The 21,620-nt window shown below is 49.7% G+C and overlaps 1 protein-coding gene across 1 annotated transcript in view; it reads left to right on the top strand.

The window, feature by feature from the left end:
- GFRA4 (GDNF family receptor alpha 4) overlaps window positions 1-20,283 on the top strand; it is a 71,588-nt gene extending 51,305 nt beyond the window's left edge. The window contains exons 2-8 of the mRNA XM_086747575.1: window positions 4,614-4,892; window positions 7,577-7,657; window positions 11,261-11,606; window positions 14,644-14,753; window positions 15,569-15,703; window positions 15,964-16,121; window positions 18,251-20,283. Coding sequence (XP_086603701.1) covers window positions 4,614-4,892; window positions 7,577-7,657; window positions 11,261-11,606; window positions 14,644-14,753; window positions 15,569-15,703; window positions 15,964-16,121; window positions 18,251-18,397 — 1,256 coding nt within the window. The 3' untranslated portion in view covers window positions 18,398-20,283. The remainder of the gene's footprint in view (window positions 1-4,613; window positions 4,893-7,576; window positions 7,658-11,260; window positions 11,607-14,643; window positions 14,754-15,568; window positions 15,704-15,963; window positions 16,122-18,250) is intronic.
- The last annotated feature ends 1,337 nt before the right edge of the window (window positions 20,284-21,620 follow it).

The following is a 21,620-nucleotide window of genomic DNA, read 5'->3' as shown; positions in this document are numbered from 1 at the left end:
TATTGGTTTATGAATAATTGGGAAAAACTAGGAATATTTCCTCCAGACTCACTTTCTCGTAATTTTTTACTCCAGGACAACTGTGTGTGACATCTTAAAGGGGACCTACGGGAAAGACAGGGAGAAACTCTTCAGCAGGGCCTGTTGTGATAGAACAAGGGGTAATGGTTTCAAAATAGAGGGAGGTAGATTCAGATTTGATATTAGGAAAAAAACTTTTTACAATGAGGTTGGTGGAACACTGGCCCAGGTTGCCCAGAGAGGTGGTGGATGCCCCATCCCTGGAAACATTCCAGGCCAGGTTGGCCGGGGCTCTGAGCAACCTGATCCGGTTGGAGATGTCCCTGCGCCTTGCAGGGGGGTTGGACTGGGTGGGCTTTGAAGGTCCCTTCCAACCCAAACCATTCTATGATTCTAAGCATCCTTAAGCCCTGTCCTGTGGTGTTTTTGGTCAGCAGAAAACCTCTGAAGTGCAGCAGGAACGTGAGGTTTCAGAGCAGAAGGGATCCCCCAGGATGGGGGATGCATGAGCACAGGAGATCCAGTATAAGCACGAGGGGAGTGAGGAGCAGGAGCCTTCTGCATTGTACTTGTACTCATTGTGCAAGATTTGGGAGGCCTGACTGAGGAAGAATTATGTAAAAGACGTCCAACTAACCTAAAGGGATAATAAACCACTCCTGTCTCTTTGTTGGAGATTTTGCATGGTTATTCTCCTCTTAGCAGCAAATATTGTAAAAGCAAACATCAAAGATTCTGGAGACAACAGCTTGTCACGGAAATAATTACAGTGTTCATCGCTCCCTAGAACTGTGCGTGAATCAAGGGTGTAAGAGAATTCACACCTAATACAGATAAAAATGGAGGGGAGGGGGACGTATCCCAGAGCCCTAAGTTGAAGAGCACCGTGAGAAACGGCGTAGTTCCTCCAAACATCCAAAGCCCAAGTGTTTGTTGGATCAGGAGGTCAGAGTGGCAGGGCCCCACGTCGGTGCTCTCTAGGCACTTTATTCACCATTTCCAGACCACATGGGGCCATCTTCACAATTCTGTTCCCCAGGCACAGCCACATTCCCTTGGTGAAGGAAATGGTCTCCTTGGAGAAAAGTCAGACCTCCTTGTTCAACAGAACGCACTTGGAGACACCTGTATAAGAAGAACCAAGGGTCTGTTAAGGCAACAGGAAGAGTCAGATTTTTCTCTTATTCCTGCAGGTTAGGAGTAATTTTATGTAAGCATCACTGAGGTAAGCAAGAGCAGAAACAGATGTGGAGCACAGCTACAAACAGGATGTGAAAATAAACTCATTACTCCATCTGCCCACTGTAAACAGCGTGAAATTAGCAGCAAGCAAGGAATAAAAATCCAGACTAATGGCCTTTTAAGGAGAGCAGAGGGAGCTGGAAGGTGTGCTATTAGAAAAGCAGAGGCAGGGAAAGCCCAGGCCGTGCAAAACTCGGTGCATATCCTAAGCCCCCTGGTCAGTCAGGGGCAGGGGTGGAGGAAAATCCCGTGGTGGAGTCCGTAAGGTGCTATTTTTGAAGGCAAAACCAGAAAGGACACTCTATCTTTGGGAGAAAAGACCTGATTTTGCTTTTGTCCCTGCCTGTTAGGAAACACCATCTATTTTATAAGTCAGAATTTTATTTTTATTCCCTTAAGAGGCACTCTCTTAATGTTGCATAAAATTACTCTCTCAGGGGTAGTGTGAGGAGGAAAACGTGGCGTTATGTTGTCCCAGTTGCAAAGACATCGCTAACAATAAAAGCCCCTGAATGATTTGGCTTTTAAGTGACGTGATTATGGAGCGGGTCGTTCGTGACGCTCCACTTCAAGTTGCTTCGAGCACCTCTGTCATAAAGTCTGAATGGGGATGGTTTACGCTTTGGGCTTGGGCCGTAAATATTCACCTCTGGCCTTTGTTCTATGAAGCAAGTCTGAGCTTGAGGATATATTTACTTAAAATTTTGCAGGAAAATTTCTCAAATGGTCAATCTGCTTGATTTATTTAGAGTGGGATCCTGAAGAGTTTTACAGCTTTCACAGGCTGGCTGTGTTTATAACTGTCCTGGGGAGTATCTTCTGCAATTCATGTAGCGGAGAGCAGGGAGGAGGGTCATAATTTCTATTTTAACCTACTTTCCTAGCTGTTGACATGACACTGACAAAGTCATCTCTTCTAGAATAAAACTTGTCATGCTTTATCCTCGTCCAGAGAAGATCCTTTGGAGAAAGCCAGGGCAAAATGAGTCAAGAACTTTTTTATTTTTCCCTATGGATTCTGGTCAGATATGTGTATGGAAAATTCAGGAGTGTCTGAAAGCAGAGACTATTTATTAGGAAAAAAAAATTTTTTTTTTTACTTTTAGGAAATTTTTTTTTACAATGAGGGTTGTAGAACACTGGCCCAGGTTGCCCAGAGAGGTGGTGGATGCCCCATCCCCGGAAACATTCCAGGCCAGGTTGGACGGGGCTCTGAGCAACCTGATCTGGTTGGAGATGTCCCTGCTCCTTGCAGGGGGGTTGGACTGGATGACCTTTGAAGGTGCTTTCCAACCCCAACCATTCTGTGATTCCATGATTTTATGGATCTCAGTGAAATTGCAGACCAAATGATATTTGAAGGAAACTGGTTCTGTGTGTTTGGAGTTCTTCAAAATATGACAGCCCAAGGCAGAGTTTCCTATATGTTGGAAATAATTTCTCTCTCCACATTTGGCAGATCCAAACAAGCCTTGAGTGCTGAATAAACCAGGTCTATGAATAAATCAGGGGTAGGAGAACTCAAACTCGAAGTGTTGTGAGGGTTGAAATAACGGAAAGCTTGATGTTGGCCATGAGGCACTTTGAAGCAGTCTGGAGTTTGATGAAAGGTTTTGCATTTGAGATGCCGTTGGGATATTTCAGGAGGAAACCTCCTGGTGGGTGCACCCAAAGTTTGTAACAAACATAATTGAAATATCTGAACTCCAGCTGCTACCTTCTACTCTAATCAAGAGCAACAGAAGCAGCTCCTTCTTAGAAAACACCCTGTGACTGGTGAGGGAAGGGAAGTGGATGTACTGGGCTCAAGCACTGAACTGGGAGGGCAGCAGAGATGGATCAGAAATTCAAGACAAGAGAGGTAGCAGGTGGAAGGAGGAAAAAGGGACGTTATGCAGAGATCAATAGCCTCTTGAAGCCTCAGAGATGGAAATCAGAGCCCCACATTTTTCTAAGGAGAGAGGATTTTCTACTATTATCTGAGTTGGGTCTCACCAAGATCAGACCCTGGAGGGGCTCAAAAACCAGAAAGTGCCCCCACCTTATCTACCCCATGAAGGATAAGGTGTTCTTACCCTTCTGGTTCCTATCCAAAGGGAAGACAAGTTATGTTAGGGACTCCTGTTCCTTTGGGAAGTATTTGAGAAGTCCTCCTTCAAGGTCATGACAGCAGTTTCTGTTTTTATAGTACAGCAGGATCTGAAATTACATTATAGGCACAGGGACTGATTCTCCCCTTCCATAAACCAGGTTTCCCTCTTCATCACTCCCTCAAGCCAGGGTGCAGTCATGCCTGACCTATGCCAACATGCTCCAGAGCATCGCACCAGCTGGAAGGAGAGCAATTTGCCTTGTGCTGACCCCCGTCTCCTCTCTATCACATAGAAATAATGTCTTCCTCCCATCCCACCCTCTGTCCTTTCAGCATGGGGAACAGTGTTTTTGGTATTTTCACAGGTAACTGAAGAGGATTTACAGAAGCTTGGAAAAAGCCAAGGCAAAAATGGTGGGAGCCCTGGGGAGCTGGTGACAGTGAACAAGGGCCAACTCCTGGGAGAGATGTGGGCTGACTCCATGTCAAAACACCCCACACAGAGCCATTCATAGCTTCAGGGAGGTGGAGGCAGAGATGATGTAAATCATGTGCAAGGGGGAGAGGCTGGGGTCTCCATAGCATTGGTCTGCTGCTAACATCAGATGGGAGAAATGAGATAAAGAGCTGGGGGAGCAAAGGACTTGGAGAGCCTGTCTTGGTTCAAGCAGGAAAGAGCAAGCACCAGCAACTGGTCAAGTTTCTGCCGCATATAGTCCCACTTCCAGGCTGACCCCATCCAGGGTCACTCTCTGAAATCGGGAAGAACCTGGTCTCCAAGAGAGAGATGACCTCTCCTTCTGGCTCCTCAACTGGATGCCACATGCACCTCACTGCTGCTGGTGGCCCAGAAAAATGGGAGAGAGAATGTTGGGTTGAGGTGTTGAATCTCAGGTTGTGTCTCATCTCCTTAACATCCCTCCCACTTCCTTTCACCCAATCCTGTTCCTCTGCGACACTGCTGAGCTGTGCTGCAGCGCGCTCGAGCAGCCAGTGCTCCCCATCATGGGCAATCCATCAGTAGGAGTGGCAAGCCTGGCCATTTAAACCCTCCAGTTGACCTCTTGGGGAAGAACCTGCACACTTAAAGCCTTCAAAAGCAGGGTCCTTGCTTGTAGAGTGGATGGTGATGAGAGGGATTTCCATCTTTGCGTGTGAAGATGGACATCCCAGCCTGGTCCAGCTCATGGCAGACAAAATTATTTCCCACCTGAGGTTGTTCCATCACCCTCACGCCCCTTCTCTGGTTTTCTTGCAGAAGGTATGGCGGAAGCTGTCAGCTCGAGCAGGGACTGCCTTCAAGCAGGCGAGTCCTGTACCAACGACCCCATCTGCAGCGCCAAATTCAGGACCCTCCGTCAATGCATCGCAGGCAATGGAGCCAACAAGCTGGGCCCCGACGCCAAGAACCAGTGCCGGAGCACTGTGACGGCCCTGCTCTCCAGCCAGCTGTATGGCTGCAAGTGCAAGCGAGGCATGAAAAAGGAGAAGCACTGCCTGAGTGTCTACTGGAGCATCCACCACACGTTGATGGAAGGTCAGTTGAGAGGGGTACTCGTTTCTGATGACCTTCCTAAAAGGGAATTATTTCAGGAGTATTCCTACAAAGGTCCTCAGCACCAAAGTGGCTGCAAAAAAGGTCACTCCTGTAGTATTCTGTTCCCTCTCTTGAGAGGGACCTCCTACTGACCCCCACAGTAATGACATTTCGGGGAAAGCAATCCTGAAAACCTGAGACACATCCTTCTTTTTTTTTAACCTGGCCTCTTTTTTATGACATTCCCAGCATACCTTGAGATCTTTTGCTGGGGAAATTCGTGGTATGTTTTGCATCTAAGTGTGCTAATCAAGACCATGGAAGCCATGGATTTTCCAGGAACACTATGCAAAGCATGGGCACTGAGGATAAAACATAATGAATTTTAAAAAAAAATCCCTCTCTTGGAGGCCCTCAAATGCACCAGTGTCTTTGGGTTAGGGAAGATTTGGGGCTGGTGACATCAAGTTGGATTTTAAAGTGTTCCCAGAGCCAGTATTTAGTAAGTTTGGATTTTGACGTTTTTTAAGAGTCATCATAAAAGTGCACCTCAGTGGCCATAACTCTTCCTTGTCAGGCTGGTGAGTATTTTACGCACCATGAAAATTAAAATGGGGAGTAAAACAGAACCTTCCAGCCACAGGCTGCGAAATAGATTAATAAAACACTTTTGTCTGAAAGCTGAAAGGAAAGGTGCGGGGGTGATACCACAGGCCAAAAGGCCAAGCAAAACAGAGGATGGAGACTACGACGCACAGACTTGCCAGAAAGGGAACGGCTTGACCAAGTTCCCGGAAAGCTTTTGGGTGCCACAGCTTGCAGGGTGCAGAGCGTGGTGATAGGAACTGACTGGGGAAACAAGAGACCTCAGCACCGTCAAGGATCCAGTCCTCCCCATAATTACTTGCCAGGTGAACTTCTTCAGGCTGAAGTGAAGCCCAGGGAAAAGGTGGCGGTCCAGCCTCTCCATTCATCTTCACAAGCTGAGTCGCAACCCCTTCCCCACTGACCTTCATGGCCCAAAGCCTTGACCACAGTCCATCAGTGATGTGGCTGTGCAGGACAGCGGAGTCAGGAGGACTCCCAGCTCCGAGACCACTGGTGGAAGTGCAAGGAGAGGATGGCAGGGAGCGTGGGGCGCAGGCAGGGGCCAGGCTTGAGTCTCCAGATGCAGAGTAGGAGATGGTTGCTGGATGGACAGGTTGGACGGGCTTCCTGCCCAGCAACATGGGACGTTCAACTTGGGAATGACCGTGAGAGGGCTGTTCTCAGAAACTGCCAAAACTCTGCCCTACTTCTCCTCTCCTGTCAAGTCCTGAGCCCTACATTTTTTTCAAGCGCTGAATTCACTTGCAATGCAGATTCACACTCCCAAACCTTTGATTTCCTTGCCTTAATTTCCTGGGGGAAATATATTTCATAACAGTCACATGTTTCCTAGTCCTTACACATGTTTAATTGACTGAGAAGGGAAGCCAATCCACACGCTCCGTGCAGGGCTTTGTCTCTCAGTCATACATACCCAGGAGGCTGTAAAAAGCTTCCTAGAAGCCCTCTTATAAAATCAATTGTGAAAGTGTGTGCTCAGGGAATTTACAAAGCATACTATTTACTCAGCTTCTCTTGAGCGTGCCCGCGTTTAGCCACCTTCCCATTTGGAGACACAATAACACGATGACAACCCGATAACAATTCTCTGATAAGGTGCTATATCATCAGGACATAAAACTGCTACGCTGAACATACAAATGGGCCCCTCTCCAGCCGGTAACGATGCGAGATATTTCAATGAAGGTGTAAAAGCTGCCGTGTAATGCACCTGTGGTAATTGCACAGGGCTGCGTACCCTGGGAGCCGTTTCTTCCTTGACCGCAGCCGGTGATCAGCATATGCCCAGAGCACGAGGTTTGATAGTCCTTTTATCCCAGCCAGTACATCTGCTGCTGCTGTCCTTATCCATCTAAATGTCTAATAAAAAAAAAACAAAAAACAAAAAAACTGAGCTGTTTGCTTCAACAATATTCTGTGGTATCCATCAGGATGACGGGGCATTACAGACCATTGAGCGGATGAAAAGGAAGCACCGATTGGATAAAATTAGCTTCCTAGCATCTTAAAGATGGTGAAGGGAAGTTTCTGTGGGAGCTGTGGGTCATTACCTCTACGCCAAGTACGAAAGGGCTGCTGACAAGGAGAAGGGGAGCAATGTTGATAAACGTGAAGGCGTGTGTGCTGCCGCACACACAGCCCCAGTGAGGACCATCGACCCAGGGAGGGAAATAGCAAGAATGGTGATGGAAACCCCATGTATGTAGGGAGCTGCTGGTTTGAACTCTGCCCCTGAGCAAGAGCCCGTGCTACAGTCCGGTGTCCTCGGTGGCAATCCCTGTAAAAGGGCCTAAGTCTGGAGCTATAGAGAGTTGCAACTCAGCGGTTCCCTGAGTGGCTGTCCTACTCCAAAGCTGTGATATATTTTAAAAAGCCAGTTACATCCTGTTCCCTTCTCTAAGTATATGGCCTTGCACCAGTTCCTGTAACTGCGTATCCATTTACTTACGGCCTTTAGAGCACATGTGCCCTTGAACCCACCAAGCAAACCTGCACTGCATCTGTTGAACCCTGTATGTCTTGGACATCCCTCAGGAGCCTCAGTTGCCTTCTCATTAACTTCTCTTTCAATCCAGGCATGAATGTACTGGAGACGTCCCCTTACGAGCCGTTCATCAGAGGCTTTGATTACGTCCGGCTGGCATCCATCACCGCAGGTAGGTGGGTGGGAAGATGGTCTTACACTGACTGGTTCAAACAGGAGGGAACTGGCTGTGGGATCAGGTGCCATGAACAAAGCAGTCCTTTGTGACCTCTTGTGGGCTATTCACAAACCATTGCTGAGATCTTATTACTTATTACTTAGACATCAAGAAAATATTTTTTTACAATGAGAGTGGTGGAACACTGTACCAGGTTGCCCAGAGAGACGGTGGATGCCCCATCCCTGGAAACATTCCAGGCCAGGTTGGCCGGGGCTCTGAGCAACCTGATCTGGTTGGAGATGTCCCTGCTCCTTGCAGGGGGGTTGGACTGGATGGCTTTTGAAGGTCCCTTCCAATCCAAACCGTTCTGTGATTCTGTGATCTTGAAATCATTTTTCCAAGGAGCTTATGATTGCTGTGCTGAGCTGTTGGTAGAAGAACATGTCCTAGGAAGAAGCACTTGTCATCTTTGTTCTTTGGCTTTTTCACGTCCGCATTGTGAAGGCCCGGTAGTGAGGGACATAGTAGGAAGGCTTCTTCCAATGAGCTGGCGGGCTGATTCTCCATAGCAGGTGGATGACCTGTGCCATGCAGACACCCTGCCGAGCAGGGGCTGCTTGGGTATCGTTAGGTTAGATCACACATCAGTCACAGGGTCAAACTATCAAAAAGGTTGACAACCCAACCTACTGGTTGATCCCAGCCGCAGCCTTTAACCCCATGCCCTGAGGGCAACCTCAGGACCCAGACCCATGTTCTGCTCTGCGTCACGTAATCCACTTAATAACATGAGCAGAGCTGCCCAACACCTTTTAACCCCCTCGAGGGCGTGAACCCTCAGCTCAGCAGTTAAAAGGTCGGTGCAGTAGCTATTAAGCCATCCATCACCAACGTCACAGCTGCCACCACAACCAGCGTTCGGCTCTGCTTATGCACCGCTGCCACGGGCAAGCTTTACGGACAGCGGTTTTTGTTACCAAAATAAGCGTCCAGGAGCAGGTAATACCCTCCTTGTGTGTCTCTGGCAGATGTGCCAGAACAGCAGTCCTGTTGCAGCTCTTCAAGGACCCATGTCCTTCTCTCATACTTTATACAGCTCTTCCCAAACATCCACCTGATTCTGGGGTGGCATCCACAGCTGGAGTGCACCCAAGCGAGCAGGGAGCAGCGCGTCCCTGCAGCCGATGGGTCTGCAGTCCCTGCGACAGCGAGGCACTCGTTAGGTGAAAGTGTCCAGGAGCAAATTAACCCATCTGCCCTCGACAATCTGAGTGGTGAGGGGAAGGGGGGGGGTACTCCCTGACCTCACATCTTATTGCCTCCACTTGACTGATCTGAGCGTGGAAGGTGAAGCGTGCACAAAGCTGTTTGCCGGGTCACGGCCTTCTCTAGTAGAGTTTTTCCCCTTTCACTGAAAGTCCTAGAGGGCTCTTCAGAGCACGGCGAAATCTGGGGAGGGGGATTTTTATGCACAGTTAATGCATTATGAGGTTTTTAAAGCAGACCGAAACTGGTTGGGCAGCAAAATGAATGGGCCAGAGCAGCAGGGGTATGTACCAAAGGACTCAGGACCTATCCAGGGACATGAAGTTTTTTGATTTAACCTTTTTTTCCCCTATTTATACTCATCAACACCTTCTACAACGTAACTTATGACCTGCTGCCTTGTGTCTGTCCAGTGCCCACCATCATCCGGTCAGCACTGCCACAGGACCCTCTTTCAAATCTACCAAAAAACCAAAAATCCCAAGAACTTGTTGAAATATAAAACATCCCTGTGACCATATGCCAAGTCAGAGCAACAACTGTTTTTAACCTAATTTTACATAAATAACATGTAGCCACTATTAAAACTGTACAAATGGAATTGTATCCCTCCACTCTAATTGTAGCGGTGATTTTTAAAAGCACATCCTCCGTTGTTGCGTGGGAAGAGGAGAAAAACTAGCGTGTTCCCTGTGATTCATTAGCTGAGTGGCTAATGAAATCCTTCCAAGTAACTGTTTCCTACACATTTGCTGACAGCTCCCCAGCGTAAACCGGTGCTCTGACAATATTAATCCCTGGGCATTTTTAAAGGGAATCATCTATGTGATAGGAACATACCACGCAGAAATTTCACCCATCATAAAATAGCTGCAAAACTTGGAATTTGACTTCCAGCTCACCGTAAGCAGCGGGGACAACAGGAAGGGAAAAAGAAAATGCTCGGAGAAGGAAAAATCCAATAACGTCAGTGAAAATGACGGCGGGCAGCCAGTTTTGAAGTGGTCGGAGAGACTGTCAATGTTTTAACACTTGTCAGCAGTGACTGGCTGGTTTTAACTCCCGGCCAAAGGTAGGGCTTGATTCTGCGTTGGAAATTCATCATTCTGGGGATTTTTCCTCTGTGAAAAAATCCTTCTCCACTGGGGAGAAAGTCCTTCTGGTGTGCTTCAGGTCATGGGCTTAATTCAGAGAGGTGAAAAATGTGCTTCAAATCTGTATTCTTCCTCATGCTTGGAGGTCCCTCATCTCACCTCTCTCATCAGACAGAGTCTAATGTTTCGGCTGACTCCTACCAGGGGCTCTGTAGCGTTTTCTCCCTCTGTAAAACAGAGCCGCATCCATCCTTGAATGAGTCCTAAACCCAGTGTCATACAAATACCGTTCCCTCTCACCTATTATCTGCATTTGCAGAGCAGGTTGTTGGCGTACAAACTCACGAGACCTCCATTTGCCCACTGAAGACAGTGTGTTTCTCACTCATCGTCAACATTTTTGCTTTACTTTCCTGATTTTTGCCCCTGCTGTGGGTTTTCCTCCACCTTCCTTGTGTCCCCACAGCACAGCCCTGCTCTCCCACCCAGCCTCCTAACCCTGGACTTTCGTTCCTCTCTTCTTTAAGAGGGTGGAAATGCAGAGCCAAAGTCAGTGAAAGGAGTCACCTTGCAAAGGGTGTGGGGAGAGGTCCTCATGAGCTCACGTGCAGGGAGCATCAAGGTCCCAGGGCATCAGGTTGGATTGTGGCTCTGATCCCCATCCCGTGAAGGCATTGTCACTGCTTAGAACATGGGCATATGGGGCAGGACTGGCCCGGATGAAGGAAGCCAAAGCATTGTATGGGGCTTTGAGAACCAGAGAGCTCTCACTTAGCTGGGAAGGTCCTGGGATGACAGACTTGACCGTCCAGAAGCCTGAGGAAATTCATTGCACAGGGTAGAGAGTCTGCGGTACAAGAATTAGTGCAGACCACCCATGCATCAGGAGACCCAGCTTTGCCGCTGACTCAGTGTTTGATCTTGAGCAATATTTCCGAAGAAGAAGGTTCATTAGAAGAGATCTCATCGCACTGGTGAATCCAGCCATGGCCATAAGTAGATGCACTTTCTGTGAGGTTCATTTTGTGTCTGTGGCACCTCTTGGGAAAGTTGAGTGGGGAAGGGATTTGGCCCAGCTGGAACACAGTGAGCTAATGTGGACTTCACCCTGGCTACTGCCTTCCTGGAGTGGACAGTGTTCTCACCAAGGTGGCCATGGATGGGAGCAGGATGGGGATGAAGGTCTCAGCAAGGGGTGGTGGTGCTGGTGGGTTGGTCAGCAAAAACCTCATCACCATCTCCCACCACCCCACAGGATCTGAGAACGAGGTGACCCAGGTGAATCGGTGTCTGGATGCCGCCAAAGCCTGCAACGTGGACGAGATGTGCCAACGTCTGCGGACGGAGTACGTCTCCTTCTGCATCCGGCGCCTGGCCCGGGCCGACACCTGCAACCGCTCCAAGTGCCACAAGGCTCTGCGCAAGTTCTTCGACCGTGTGCCGCCAGAGTACACCCACGAGCTGCTCTTCTGCCCCTGCGACGACACAGCCTGTGCCGAACGCCGGCGGCAGACCATCGTTCCTGCCTGCTCCTACGAGTCCAAGGAGAAGCCCAACTGCCTGGCGCCTCTGGACGCCTGCCGGGAAAACTACGTCTGCAGGTAAGGTTCACACTCCGGGGCAGCCGACATGGAGAGCTGTCCCTTGGATGAGCCTGGGGTTCATCCACCGGTGACAGCCCGGTGACCAGAGCCAATGCACCCACCTGAGAGACCCTGTTTGGAGGCACCCATCCCACCACAACCCACCAACACAGGGCATTGCCTGAGCGGCTCCTTCCCATGACCCACGTCCTTGTCTCACACTCTATACAGAAGATGTTGACAGACAGGAGAAGATTTGAGAAGTTTGTGCTGGAGCTTTTTTAGACCTTTTCTATGCGTTTTTGGCTTTGGGCCCAGAGAAAGACATGGAAATAGTTCCAAGAAGGTGCAAGCTAAGGAGGGACGTGTGGTGTGGCGTGCTTGCAGCCACTTTCACTGATTTGTCTCCCCACCATCTATCTCCCCTAGCCCAGAGCATACTGCAGGAGCACCCAAACTATCCTAACAGTCACAGGCACCTGTAGATACCTCAAATCCATGGTTTTCTTTTATTTCATTAGAAAAATTAACCATACATCTATATATAAAACATGCCCTTCTGCTGCAAAGCTGGATGTCCTAGTGACTGCAATAGGAGTCTCAGAGTCATGGTCCTCACTCCAGATTCACCGCGTAGTATGCGGCCAGGGTGGTTTGCTCCTGTTTCCATTTAAGCCCCATGCATGCAGAGACACATCTCAATGTGCACGCTCAGAGGCGTACCTCTTACGTGGTTTTTTTTCCCTCAGCTGTGCTGTTTTCACCACTCTATTTCTCAAAAAGTCTTTGCTATTCCAGAAGGTTATCCACATACAGCTCCCAGGTGTGGAGCCCATCTGTCAGTAAGAGATGTCAGAACCCAACAGGAGCCATACCACACCAAACATGGTTGTCCCAGCCCAAGGTCCTTCCTCCAGCTGTGGCCGTAAGGAGACACTTGGAGAAGAGCACAAAAGCAAGTGTAGGACACATCTTCCAGTGTGGTCCCAGACGCTGATTATTGTGGGGTTTGGGACTTCCTGAGCTGAACTTCCAGCAGCCATCTCCTACCAGCACATCATCTTTAAATTAAAATGAAATACATTATATGTTTTGACAAAGGCAGGTGAGAGGAAGGTCAGGCTGGTACTAACACCCTCACCCCTCTGCACCCCAGAAACGTGGATGAAGGAGAACAACTGAGCTACACACCTGAAGCTCAGCCTGAAAGATGCAAAGCCCCTCTGCCCCACCAGCTCTTGCTCAGATTCCCCCCCAGCCACTCAGAGAACCCGAAACGGAGGGGTACCGCCTTCTCCCTTACAAGACAAGTGGGTCCAGTGGGGAAGAAGAGGTTCAAAGAGGAGAGTGTTGCTTCCCAGGAGGCTGGAAAGGGTTTCCTGCAAGCAGCACAGCTGTTAATTATCCGGTTCCTTGGTCTCTGAATATATAATATAAAACATCCTCTAGAGACACGGCGGGAGCAAGGGGTTGACGTGTGACCCGGTCAAAGCCAGCAGTGCAGAAACCACGAGGAGAGCCAGTAACAAATCACGGCACTTTAAAGAAACAGAGGAAAATACTCCAGGGCTAACGCTGCCTGCACTGCTTCGTCCTCCCGCAGCTTCTCCACAGCTGTAACCACACAGATGTCCCAGCTTGGAGGGGTGGGCTCTACCAACAGGAGTAATACAAAATTTGCAATCAAATAAAAAATTTGCCATCAAATCAAATACAAAATTTGCAATCGAATAAAAATTTGCAGTCCCTAAATAATACAGTAAAAATTTTGGGCAAGAAGAGTTTGCCTCACCATGGCGCTGGACAAAGGGGTTTATATGGGGCAAACATGGGAACAAAGAAGAGAAAGAAGGAGAAGACTGGGGAGGAGGAGAGAAGTGGGCAGGAAAGCACAAGTCAAACTGCTGACGCTGACCAGGGGCACCGACAAAATGTCCTGAGGTTGTCTGGGAGGAGCAACATGCTCAGGTTTGCTGAGATTGCCCAGGCACAGCAAACTTTTGAGGTACCCAGTTCACAGTTCGGACGCTGTAGGTTGTCATCTAAAGGGCCGTGCCTTCAAGTGTCAGCAGTGCTAGGGCTTGTTTGAGTTTCCAAAGCCGCTCAAGCACCATGTGAGATGCCATAGGATGGCCATAGGATGCCTGTTCAGATGGATCTGAATCTCCAGTAGGTCCCATGTCCTACCTGAAAGCCTCATGTGGTTGTCGTAGATACCCTACAATGTCCAAACATCACTAGATGCCTATGTGCCAAAAACTGACTCATTCCTAAAGAATTAGGTGGCAAATAACCTGGTGGCAGCATGGTTTACAGAGTTTATCCAAGACAGTCCCAAGAAGCCCAGTGCATGACTCAGAGCTGCTTTGCACCAAGCAGTTTCATTTGGTGTTTTGACCTAAACAACGTGAAAACCAAGGCATAATGGTCTGTGGTCAGAGCCGTACCTCACACACCTCTTGCTCTGCAAGCTCCAGAGTCCAACCTTCTTCTAAGAACGGGTGCCTGATGTGGCAGCAGCCCAATGATGATTAAAGCATTCTGTATCTGAGCCTTTGGGCATTTCCCTTAATCTGAAGATGACCTCGGCTACATTTAGAGCATAATCTTTGTAGACAAAGGAGCTGGCCCAGAGAGATTCTCCCTTCCAGCAAATCATCCCCAAAGTGAAGGCTTAGGTCTCTAGGGGAAGTTCTTACCCAAGAGTCGGATAATGGTGATAGAGAATGAATTCCCTTGCTGTCTGCAACAGCTCTTCCCTTGAAAACCAGCTCCACACATCAGAAAACAAACATTTCTTCCAAGACTGGACCTTTCTTGCTGTCCCAGAGGAAGCCTGTAAAACATCGCCTACAGCACCTATTTCATGTCTCCTCTCAGCGGGACAAAACCCACTTCTGGGTTTGTTGTGGGGGGCTGGAGAGTGTAAAATGGCATTCATTCCAACCACTTCAGCAGCGAAGGATTTTGCAAACTCTTCTGCAAACACTGCCAGTGTCTCTTTTTGAGCCAAATATCTACTAATATTTGCCATTCCGCGCTCTCTCTCCGTCAGGTCCCGCTACGCAGAGTTCCAGTTCAACTGCCAGCCATCCCTCCAGGCTGTGAGTGGCTGCCGGCGGGAGAGCTACGCTGCCTGTCTGCTGGCCTATACGGGGATCATCGGTAAGAGGCCACGTCCTTGGGCTGGCGTCTCTCCCGCTCTCTGTGTAGGAAACATCTCTTCTGGGTGGGAAACACCTCTACTGGGTAGGAAACATCTCTTAATTTGGCCAGCTAAAAGCTATGAGGACAGCAAGGTGGAGAGCTGAGCTGGGATCTCGGGGAGATGCTGGAGAAGGAGCCTAAGCCGTGAGCATGGGGTAACAGAAAAACCGTACACCATGGGCTGCTGCAAGATCTCAGCTTCTCTCTCAGGTGGAAATAGATGGGCCATCCCAGGGCATCTGCTCCACCAGTGGTTGCCTGATGGCATCACCAGTGATTCCACTGTGGAAATCACCATCCATTGCCATCTTGCTGACTTCAGAGGATGTCAAATTGGGTTTCCAGATGGTGCAGAGACCCAGCTGGCAGCTGTTAGCACAAGCACATACAGAGTCCAAAGAGAAGTGCCAGTGGCCATTGGACTTAGTCCATCCTGATGGATGGAATAGATTGACAGCTTTGGGTCAAGATTTCATTCTGATTTAATCCTTGTTTTTGTCTGTGACCATTCTGGAGAGATTGAGTTTGACTTTTTCAGTGACGGCGTGGAAACCTTCACGCACATTCACATGCAATTTTTGAATGTTTTTAGGGAACCTGAGCTCCTAGGGGCTGCCCATTCCTTGAACCAATAGCACGATTTAATTGACTGAAGGCTTTGTCGGTGATGGGGTGAACAAAAGGGTTGTGGCTGCCCGCCTTCTCCTCCCTGGGACCTGTGGGGCTGTGTTATAACCTCGTGGTAACACTTCTCCATCTTTCCCCCCCGGCAGGCAGCCCCATCACACCCAACTACATCGACAACTCAACTTCCAGCATAGCTCCCTGGTGCACGTGCAACGCTAGCGGCAACCGGCAGGAAGAGTGTGAGAGCTTTCTGCACCTCTTCACCGACAATATCTGTCTCCGTAAGTATTGCCCGGCACATTGTTGCTCCAGCATTGCCCACAAGCCAGTGAGGCTTTCTCTAAGTGAGGGTATGAAGATGCCCTGGTCCTCAAGAGTCTGTAGGTGTTCGTCTCCCTGTACTTTCCACAAAGGAGCTCTGAAGACCCTTGGGCATACATTTGGGTGATGCAGCCAAAGGAAGCTGGAGAAGGGATGTATGTGCTTTCCCTTGGAAATGTTCCCCTGACAACACTTTTCTCCATCTCTTTCCCTCACAAAGAAAACGCCATTCTGGCTTTTGGCAATGGGACCCACCTGAACGCAGCCGTGGCCCCATCCATCCCCCCCACCACACAGATGTACAAGCAGGAACGAAACGCCAACAGAGCTGTGGCGACCCTCAGAGAGAACATCTTCGAGCACCTCCAGCCCACCAAGGTAGGAGAGGGCTGACCTGGCCCTAAGAGTTGGTTGGCCGTGTCTATACCTCCTCCACGCCCTCCAGCCCTCCTCACCTCATCTCCCTCTTCCATCTGTGTCATTTCCGCTATGTGTGGACATCCAACCTCCCCTCCATGTCCTGGAGTCTCTGATTCACCTTCTTCTTCATGCCCGGACATATTCTTCATCCGCATCAAGCACAGGGCTAGACATTCCTATCCATGACTCTGCCCTCCTGCCCGTTGGTCACCGTAGCTTTTCTATCATGGGTGCTACGGAGAGATGTGGGGTTTTTTTTCAGAGGTACTGGGAACATCCATGGGCTTTTCAGGAGTGTGGAAGGGGAGCCAGGACCACAGGTTTGGCTCCTCACCCTCCTGCAGGGCAGTCGCATGCCTTCAGACGAGCATTTCAGCGCCCGGGACACAGGTTAGCCACCTAACAGCCCCTTGTTAGATGAAGATCCTGGAGGTGATAACATTGAGGCTTAACCGCTAAGGTTTGCTAAGCATTGGCAAATTTCATCTGAAAGGTTCTAGTCATTAGAAAATCGTTAGTACCAAAGTAATATTAAACTGAAATTATTTTAAAACAAATAACAGATGAATTTACTGATGATGGCAGTAGAAGGCATTAAATATTTTATTTTTAAATAAAGAGCAATGACCTTGATTTCTCACCCACCAGAGTAATTTTCAGATTGAATTATTTTTGTGTTGAATAATTAACAGGGACCTTGATTTGCTGAACCTTCAGGTAACAGAAGCTGCCAGTTAACAGACCCCAAGGACTGCGCGTGGGCTTTGCGCTGGGCAGGCCGATCCCTTCAGGGAGCTTCCACACAGAGGTTTTTTTTAAGCTTCTTCCCCGTTTCTTTTGCTGAGAAAACACCTGATTCATGTCCCTCCATTCTGTTTTCACAGAGGAGCAGGTTGAGAGGTGCAGAAATGTGGTCTCAGCCCCCCTCACTGCCTTTCGGGGTATTGGTGGCCATGCACAGCACAGACATACTTTCATCAGGCCATAAACTTTGCACCCAGGACGAGTTGCTTCCGGACGGTGCTCCTCAGACCTTGGTGCAACCCAGGTGGTGGCCTGAGGTCCAGACCTTGCCCTGAGAGCTTTATTCAGGCCATCACCTGGAAGTGACGGAGAAGCTGTGAACATCCCTCATCACTGACAGTTCCAGCCCAGATAGCCAACTGCTGCTGCCACCAGAAAGTGGGAAGCTGGAGGGAGCAACTGTAGTCAGGGATGGCCCTACCAGATCGCCAACCTCCATGTGACAGCAGCACATCCCTCTGCTGAGACGTGAGTGCTACTGGAGCGTGGTCCCCACTGACAATGCAAGAGAAACCGGGGAGTTGGGTCTTGACTTTGGAGTCAACTTCAAATCCAGATCCTGTTCAATGTTTAGTGAGGTTGGTGTGCCGGACCTGAGGAGGAAAGCTATGATGGACCATTTAGTCCATCTGCTTTCTGTCTTCACAGCAGTGCGGAGCCTTGGCTCTACATTGTCTCAGTTATCAACTAACGCAAATAGAGGTCGCGAGTAAAGCGAATTATCAGCCACAGATATCAACGCACTGTAAAAGGACAACGGCACGGTTTGTCTACAGGGGGTAGGCACCCAGGGTGGGAGTCAGTCACGTAAACACATGCGCTGTGCTTTGGAGTAAGCCACCTGGTTCCCAGCTGCTGCTTGGTGAAATGTCTACCAGCCCCGTGGAGATGTATTCAACATCCAGGGGACATCTCCACCAGGTCAAGCTGTTGGCCAGCAGTGGTTCCACAAGCTGCAGGGATCTCCATTGACCAGAGAGGACCTTCAGGCACCCGCTTCACACAAAGACACCTCCAACCAGTGTCCAAACCTGTGGGCTGCACACCCGGTGCAGTGCCCATGAGGTGACCCTGCCATGGCGCTACCACCACCTCCACCACCACCTCCACCAGAGCTAAGCTGATCTCCAGACTAGAGTTGAGGTCTTGAGCCTGGCCCTGGCTCCCTCTGCACGTGCACACACGTAGGAAGGCTGCACAACCCCCAAGTCCTAAAGCCTCAGAAGGACCAAGCTGGAGAACAACCACACCACTCACCCTGTGCTGCCTCCTTTCTCTTGCAGGTGGCCGGAGAGGAGAGGCTCCTGCGGGGCTCCACTCGTTTGTCATCAGGGACCTCCAGCCCAGCAGCTTCCTCCCGCTGGGCGGCCTCTCCGCTGCAGATGTGGCTTCTCACCGCTCTTGCCGTGCTGAGCCTCTTCATGCTGTGAAGCAGGGCGGGCACACTCCAGGCAGAGACTCTCTTTGTGTTGGTTTCTTTACAAAACCACCAGACCAATAACTTTTTTGGGGGGAGGGAGGGAAGGATGGAGGGGATGGGAAGGAGAGGTGAACATGTGGGCATCCCTTCCTCCTGCTCATCCGTCTGCCAATTTATTTGATTTTATACAATCAGCATTGTCGACAACCAGCTCATTCTCGGTCCTGGCCACCTTTCTACCCCGTAGCTTGGTTGTTGTCTCTCCAGCTCTCTGCGGATGGGTCAAAGCCATGGACAATTCCCTTGGAAAAGCTGAAGGAGAGAGTTGACCCAGGAAATTAGAGCTGCAAAGGAAATGCTTTTGCCTGCTCCAGCCAAAAGGGGAAAGACTTTCGATGGAGAAGCTGTCAGGAGGTTTCCTGAAGCTCTGACTCATGTTGGGAGGGCTCTTGACAGGTCACGGCAAGCAATGCGGAGTTCAGGCTGTCTCCAGGGTTCCTCAGGACCCAAAGGGCAGCCCACCTGGTTCAGAGTGAAGAAACAAGAGCTTCAGTGAGAAGGCGGTTGGTTTTGTTCACCAGAGAGGAACCTGAAGCACCTCTAGGGGGGACCAAGTGACCATGCTGTGAACTGGTTGGCAGGAATAATCCACCCCCTTGAAACCATGGCCAGCATGCAACCAGCATGCATCTCCAAACTGTCACCTACCCCTTGGACTCTCCTTTTTAGAGAAACATGTGTCATGTATTGATGGTGTTCAGGAAGAAACACGTGTGTTGCGTTTTGTTTATGGCTGGCTTTCTTCGTGTCCCAACCCTAGCATCTCTGTTCACCGGTCCTGTAAAGCATTTGGGGTAGGTATTTTTTTGTCACGTCCAAACAATCAGAGGCCCATGTTATCCCACCCCTAGCTAACCTTCCTCCGTGCAGGACGAACGCGTGAGCCCATGCGCAGGACTTGATGCCAACCCCATGCAACCCATTCCCACGTGCTACTCGTGTATCCGCTGGTCTCGCAGAGAGGTAGAGGGTCTGAAGACAGTCAGAAGGTTTCAGTAGTTACGCAAGGAATATATGCAAGGATAGAAAAGGTTTGCTAGATACCATCTTGGGACATAAATATCCAGCCAGTTTGTGGAAAGACCAAGTCATGAATCACGTCTTGGGTTGGGAGTGGATTGCTACGGTTCCCCTCCTTGAAGAGCTGGTGGAGGCAATTGCTTGCATCCAGGTTAGCATGTGAAGGACGTTGCTCCCTGCCGAGTGCTAATTACTCAGCCAAGACGTGGTTTAAGTGAAAGCTGATGAGGTGAGCCACTCTACTGAGCTGCAACCAGAGCCCAGCTGGAGGGTGAGGACAAATGCCTCTCTGGTCTCTCAGGGGAGAAGGAGGCAGATGCGTGACCTTGGGCTACCTGAGCATTCAGGGGTCTACCCTCAGGGAGGTGAGCTGATGGCTGCCAGTCTGAACACTCATTAGAGCAAGCCAAGAAAGAAGATGGGAAGGAAGGGTGAGAAGGTTTCCCAGGATAAACGCTGTGGACTATCACAGGAGGCACAGGAGTAGCTCCAGATTCTCCCCCAGTATTTAGGCCTAGGCTTTGCGGCAGCCCATTTATTCCCTGGTTTGTGCTCCTTCAAGGAACATTTTTAATTCCTTAGCACCTGGCTGCATAGAAAGGCTGAGCAGCAGCTGATGCAGCAAAGTCCAGGGCTCTTCATTCACATTCCCTGCAGAACACCTTTCATCGCTTTGTTGCTTCAGATGTTGCTGAGAAACTGCAGCAACTTTCCTGGGTTTTGGTCGAATATGAAACCACTCTTTGTTTTCAAATGAACACCTGTGGATATGTAAAACAGACATGCACAGAAATCCTCCTGGCTGCCTCCCACTCAAATTTCTCTCCTTGAGGTCCTCAGGGCTGTAGCACCTCGTTGTCCTAATCCACAGGAACACGCCAAGATCCAAGTCTTGTGTGCAGGGGGCCAGGTCAAGCTCTGAACTGAAACTTGCACGTGAACCCTTCACTGCCAAGAGGCTCACCCAGATCAGAAAAGCAGGCAGGGAGGTAGCGCTACAGGTAGGGAAGTCCCCCTCACCTCCCGTGGCCATGCACTGAGTTGCTGTGAACATCTCACCTTTATCCAAGGCATCGGTGTCCTCTGAGAGACCGTGGAGCCATTTGTGCACCACAACTAGCTGCAGCTCTGCAAAACCTGTGTCCTCTGAGCCACAGGTGAGAAAGGGATCCAACCCTGATGCTCAGCCCTTCAAAGGCAAGGAACTACCTCAACTTCATGAGGTCATGCTGTGAATTGCTGCCTTCCTTCAAGTCCTGTAGTCATGCTCTGCTCTTCTACACATCTGGCCCCGGCGAGCCTGACTCCACCAGCCTTTGATCTTCTTGCCTGGGCTGAGTCTCTGGGTAGGATGGGCATGCAAGTGTCAGCTGCTTTCCATGAGTACCCACTCCCGCATCTCTCACAACTCATGGGTGGTGTTGCTGAAATGCCACTTTGCCGTTTCCTTCTCTGACTGATGGCCAACAGAGATGATAGACTTTTCCTAGGTGGTCAGGATGACTGGCAACCCCACTTCAGCTCTCCCTCAGTATGGTGTGAGAAACAGATGTGGAGATTCCTACTCCTACTCCTCCTACTAGAGGGGATGGAGGAGACTTCCAGAGGTTACATAGTCCATTGTCATGTCCCACAGCAGGACCAATGACCTGTTTACGCTTTCTGGCAGATTTATCTTAAATGATTTTTAACAATTTCAATGGTAGACACCATCATCTCCCCTGGATTTTCATCTTGCTTTAAAGACTCCTTGGGACGCTAATTGTTTCCAAGCACCACAGGCCAAAGAGATTTTCGATTGTGGTGTCTTCTCAAGTCCTCAGTTTTGGGAGGATGGCAGAGCAACAGCCAAAAGTGCCTCGAGGCTGCAGAAGGTGATGGGTCATATCACAGAGCCATTGCGTGAGAAGGTCAAAACCCATGGCAACGGTCTGTTGGCATCCCTGCAAAAATCGCGCAGTGAGTTAATGGAAAGAGGGGTTCCACCTTGTGCCCTTGGTTGAGGAACCTCAAAGCATCTGTAGAGTTGAGGTTGCAGGTCTGAAAACGCACTCCCTGTCCTCAGTCTGCGTCCTGCGCTATGAGTTTCGACACAGCATCCTTCAAGCACTGTTCCAGACCAGGTCCTGCCCCCCTGGGGCGGGTTCCCCATG

Source organism: Chlamydotis macqueenii, chromosome 4 (assembly GCF_036417535.1).
Source record: "Chlamydotis macqueenii isolate bChlMac1 chromosome 4, bChlMac1.mat, whole genome shotgun sequence".
NCBI lineage: Eukaryota > Metazoa > Chordata > Aves > Otidiformes > Otididae > Chlamydotis > Chlamydotis macqueenii.
Note: the sequence above shows the minus strand (reverse complement) of the source record. Positions and strands in the feature narration are given on the sequence as shown.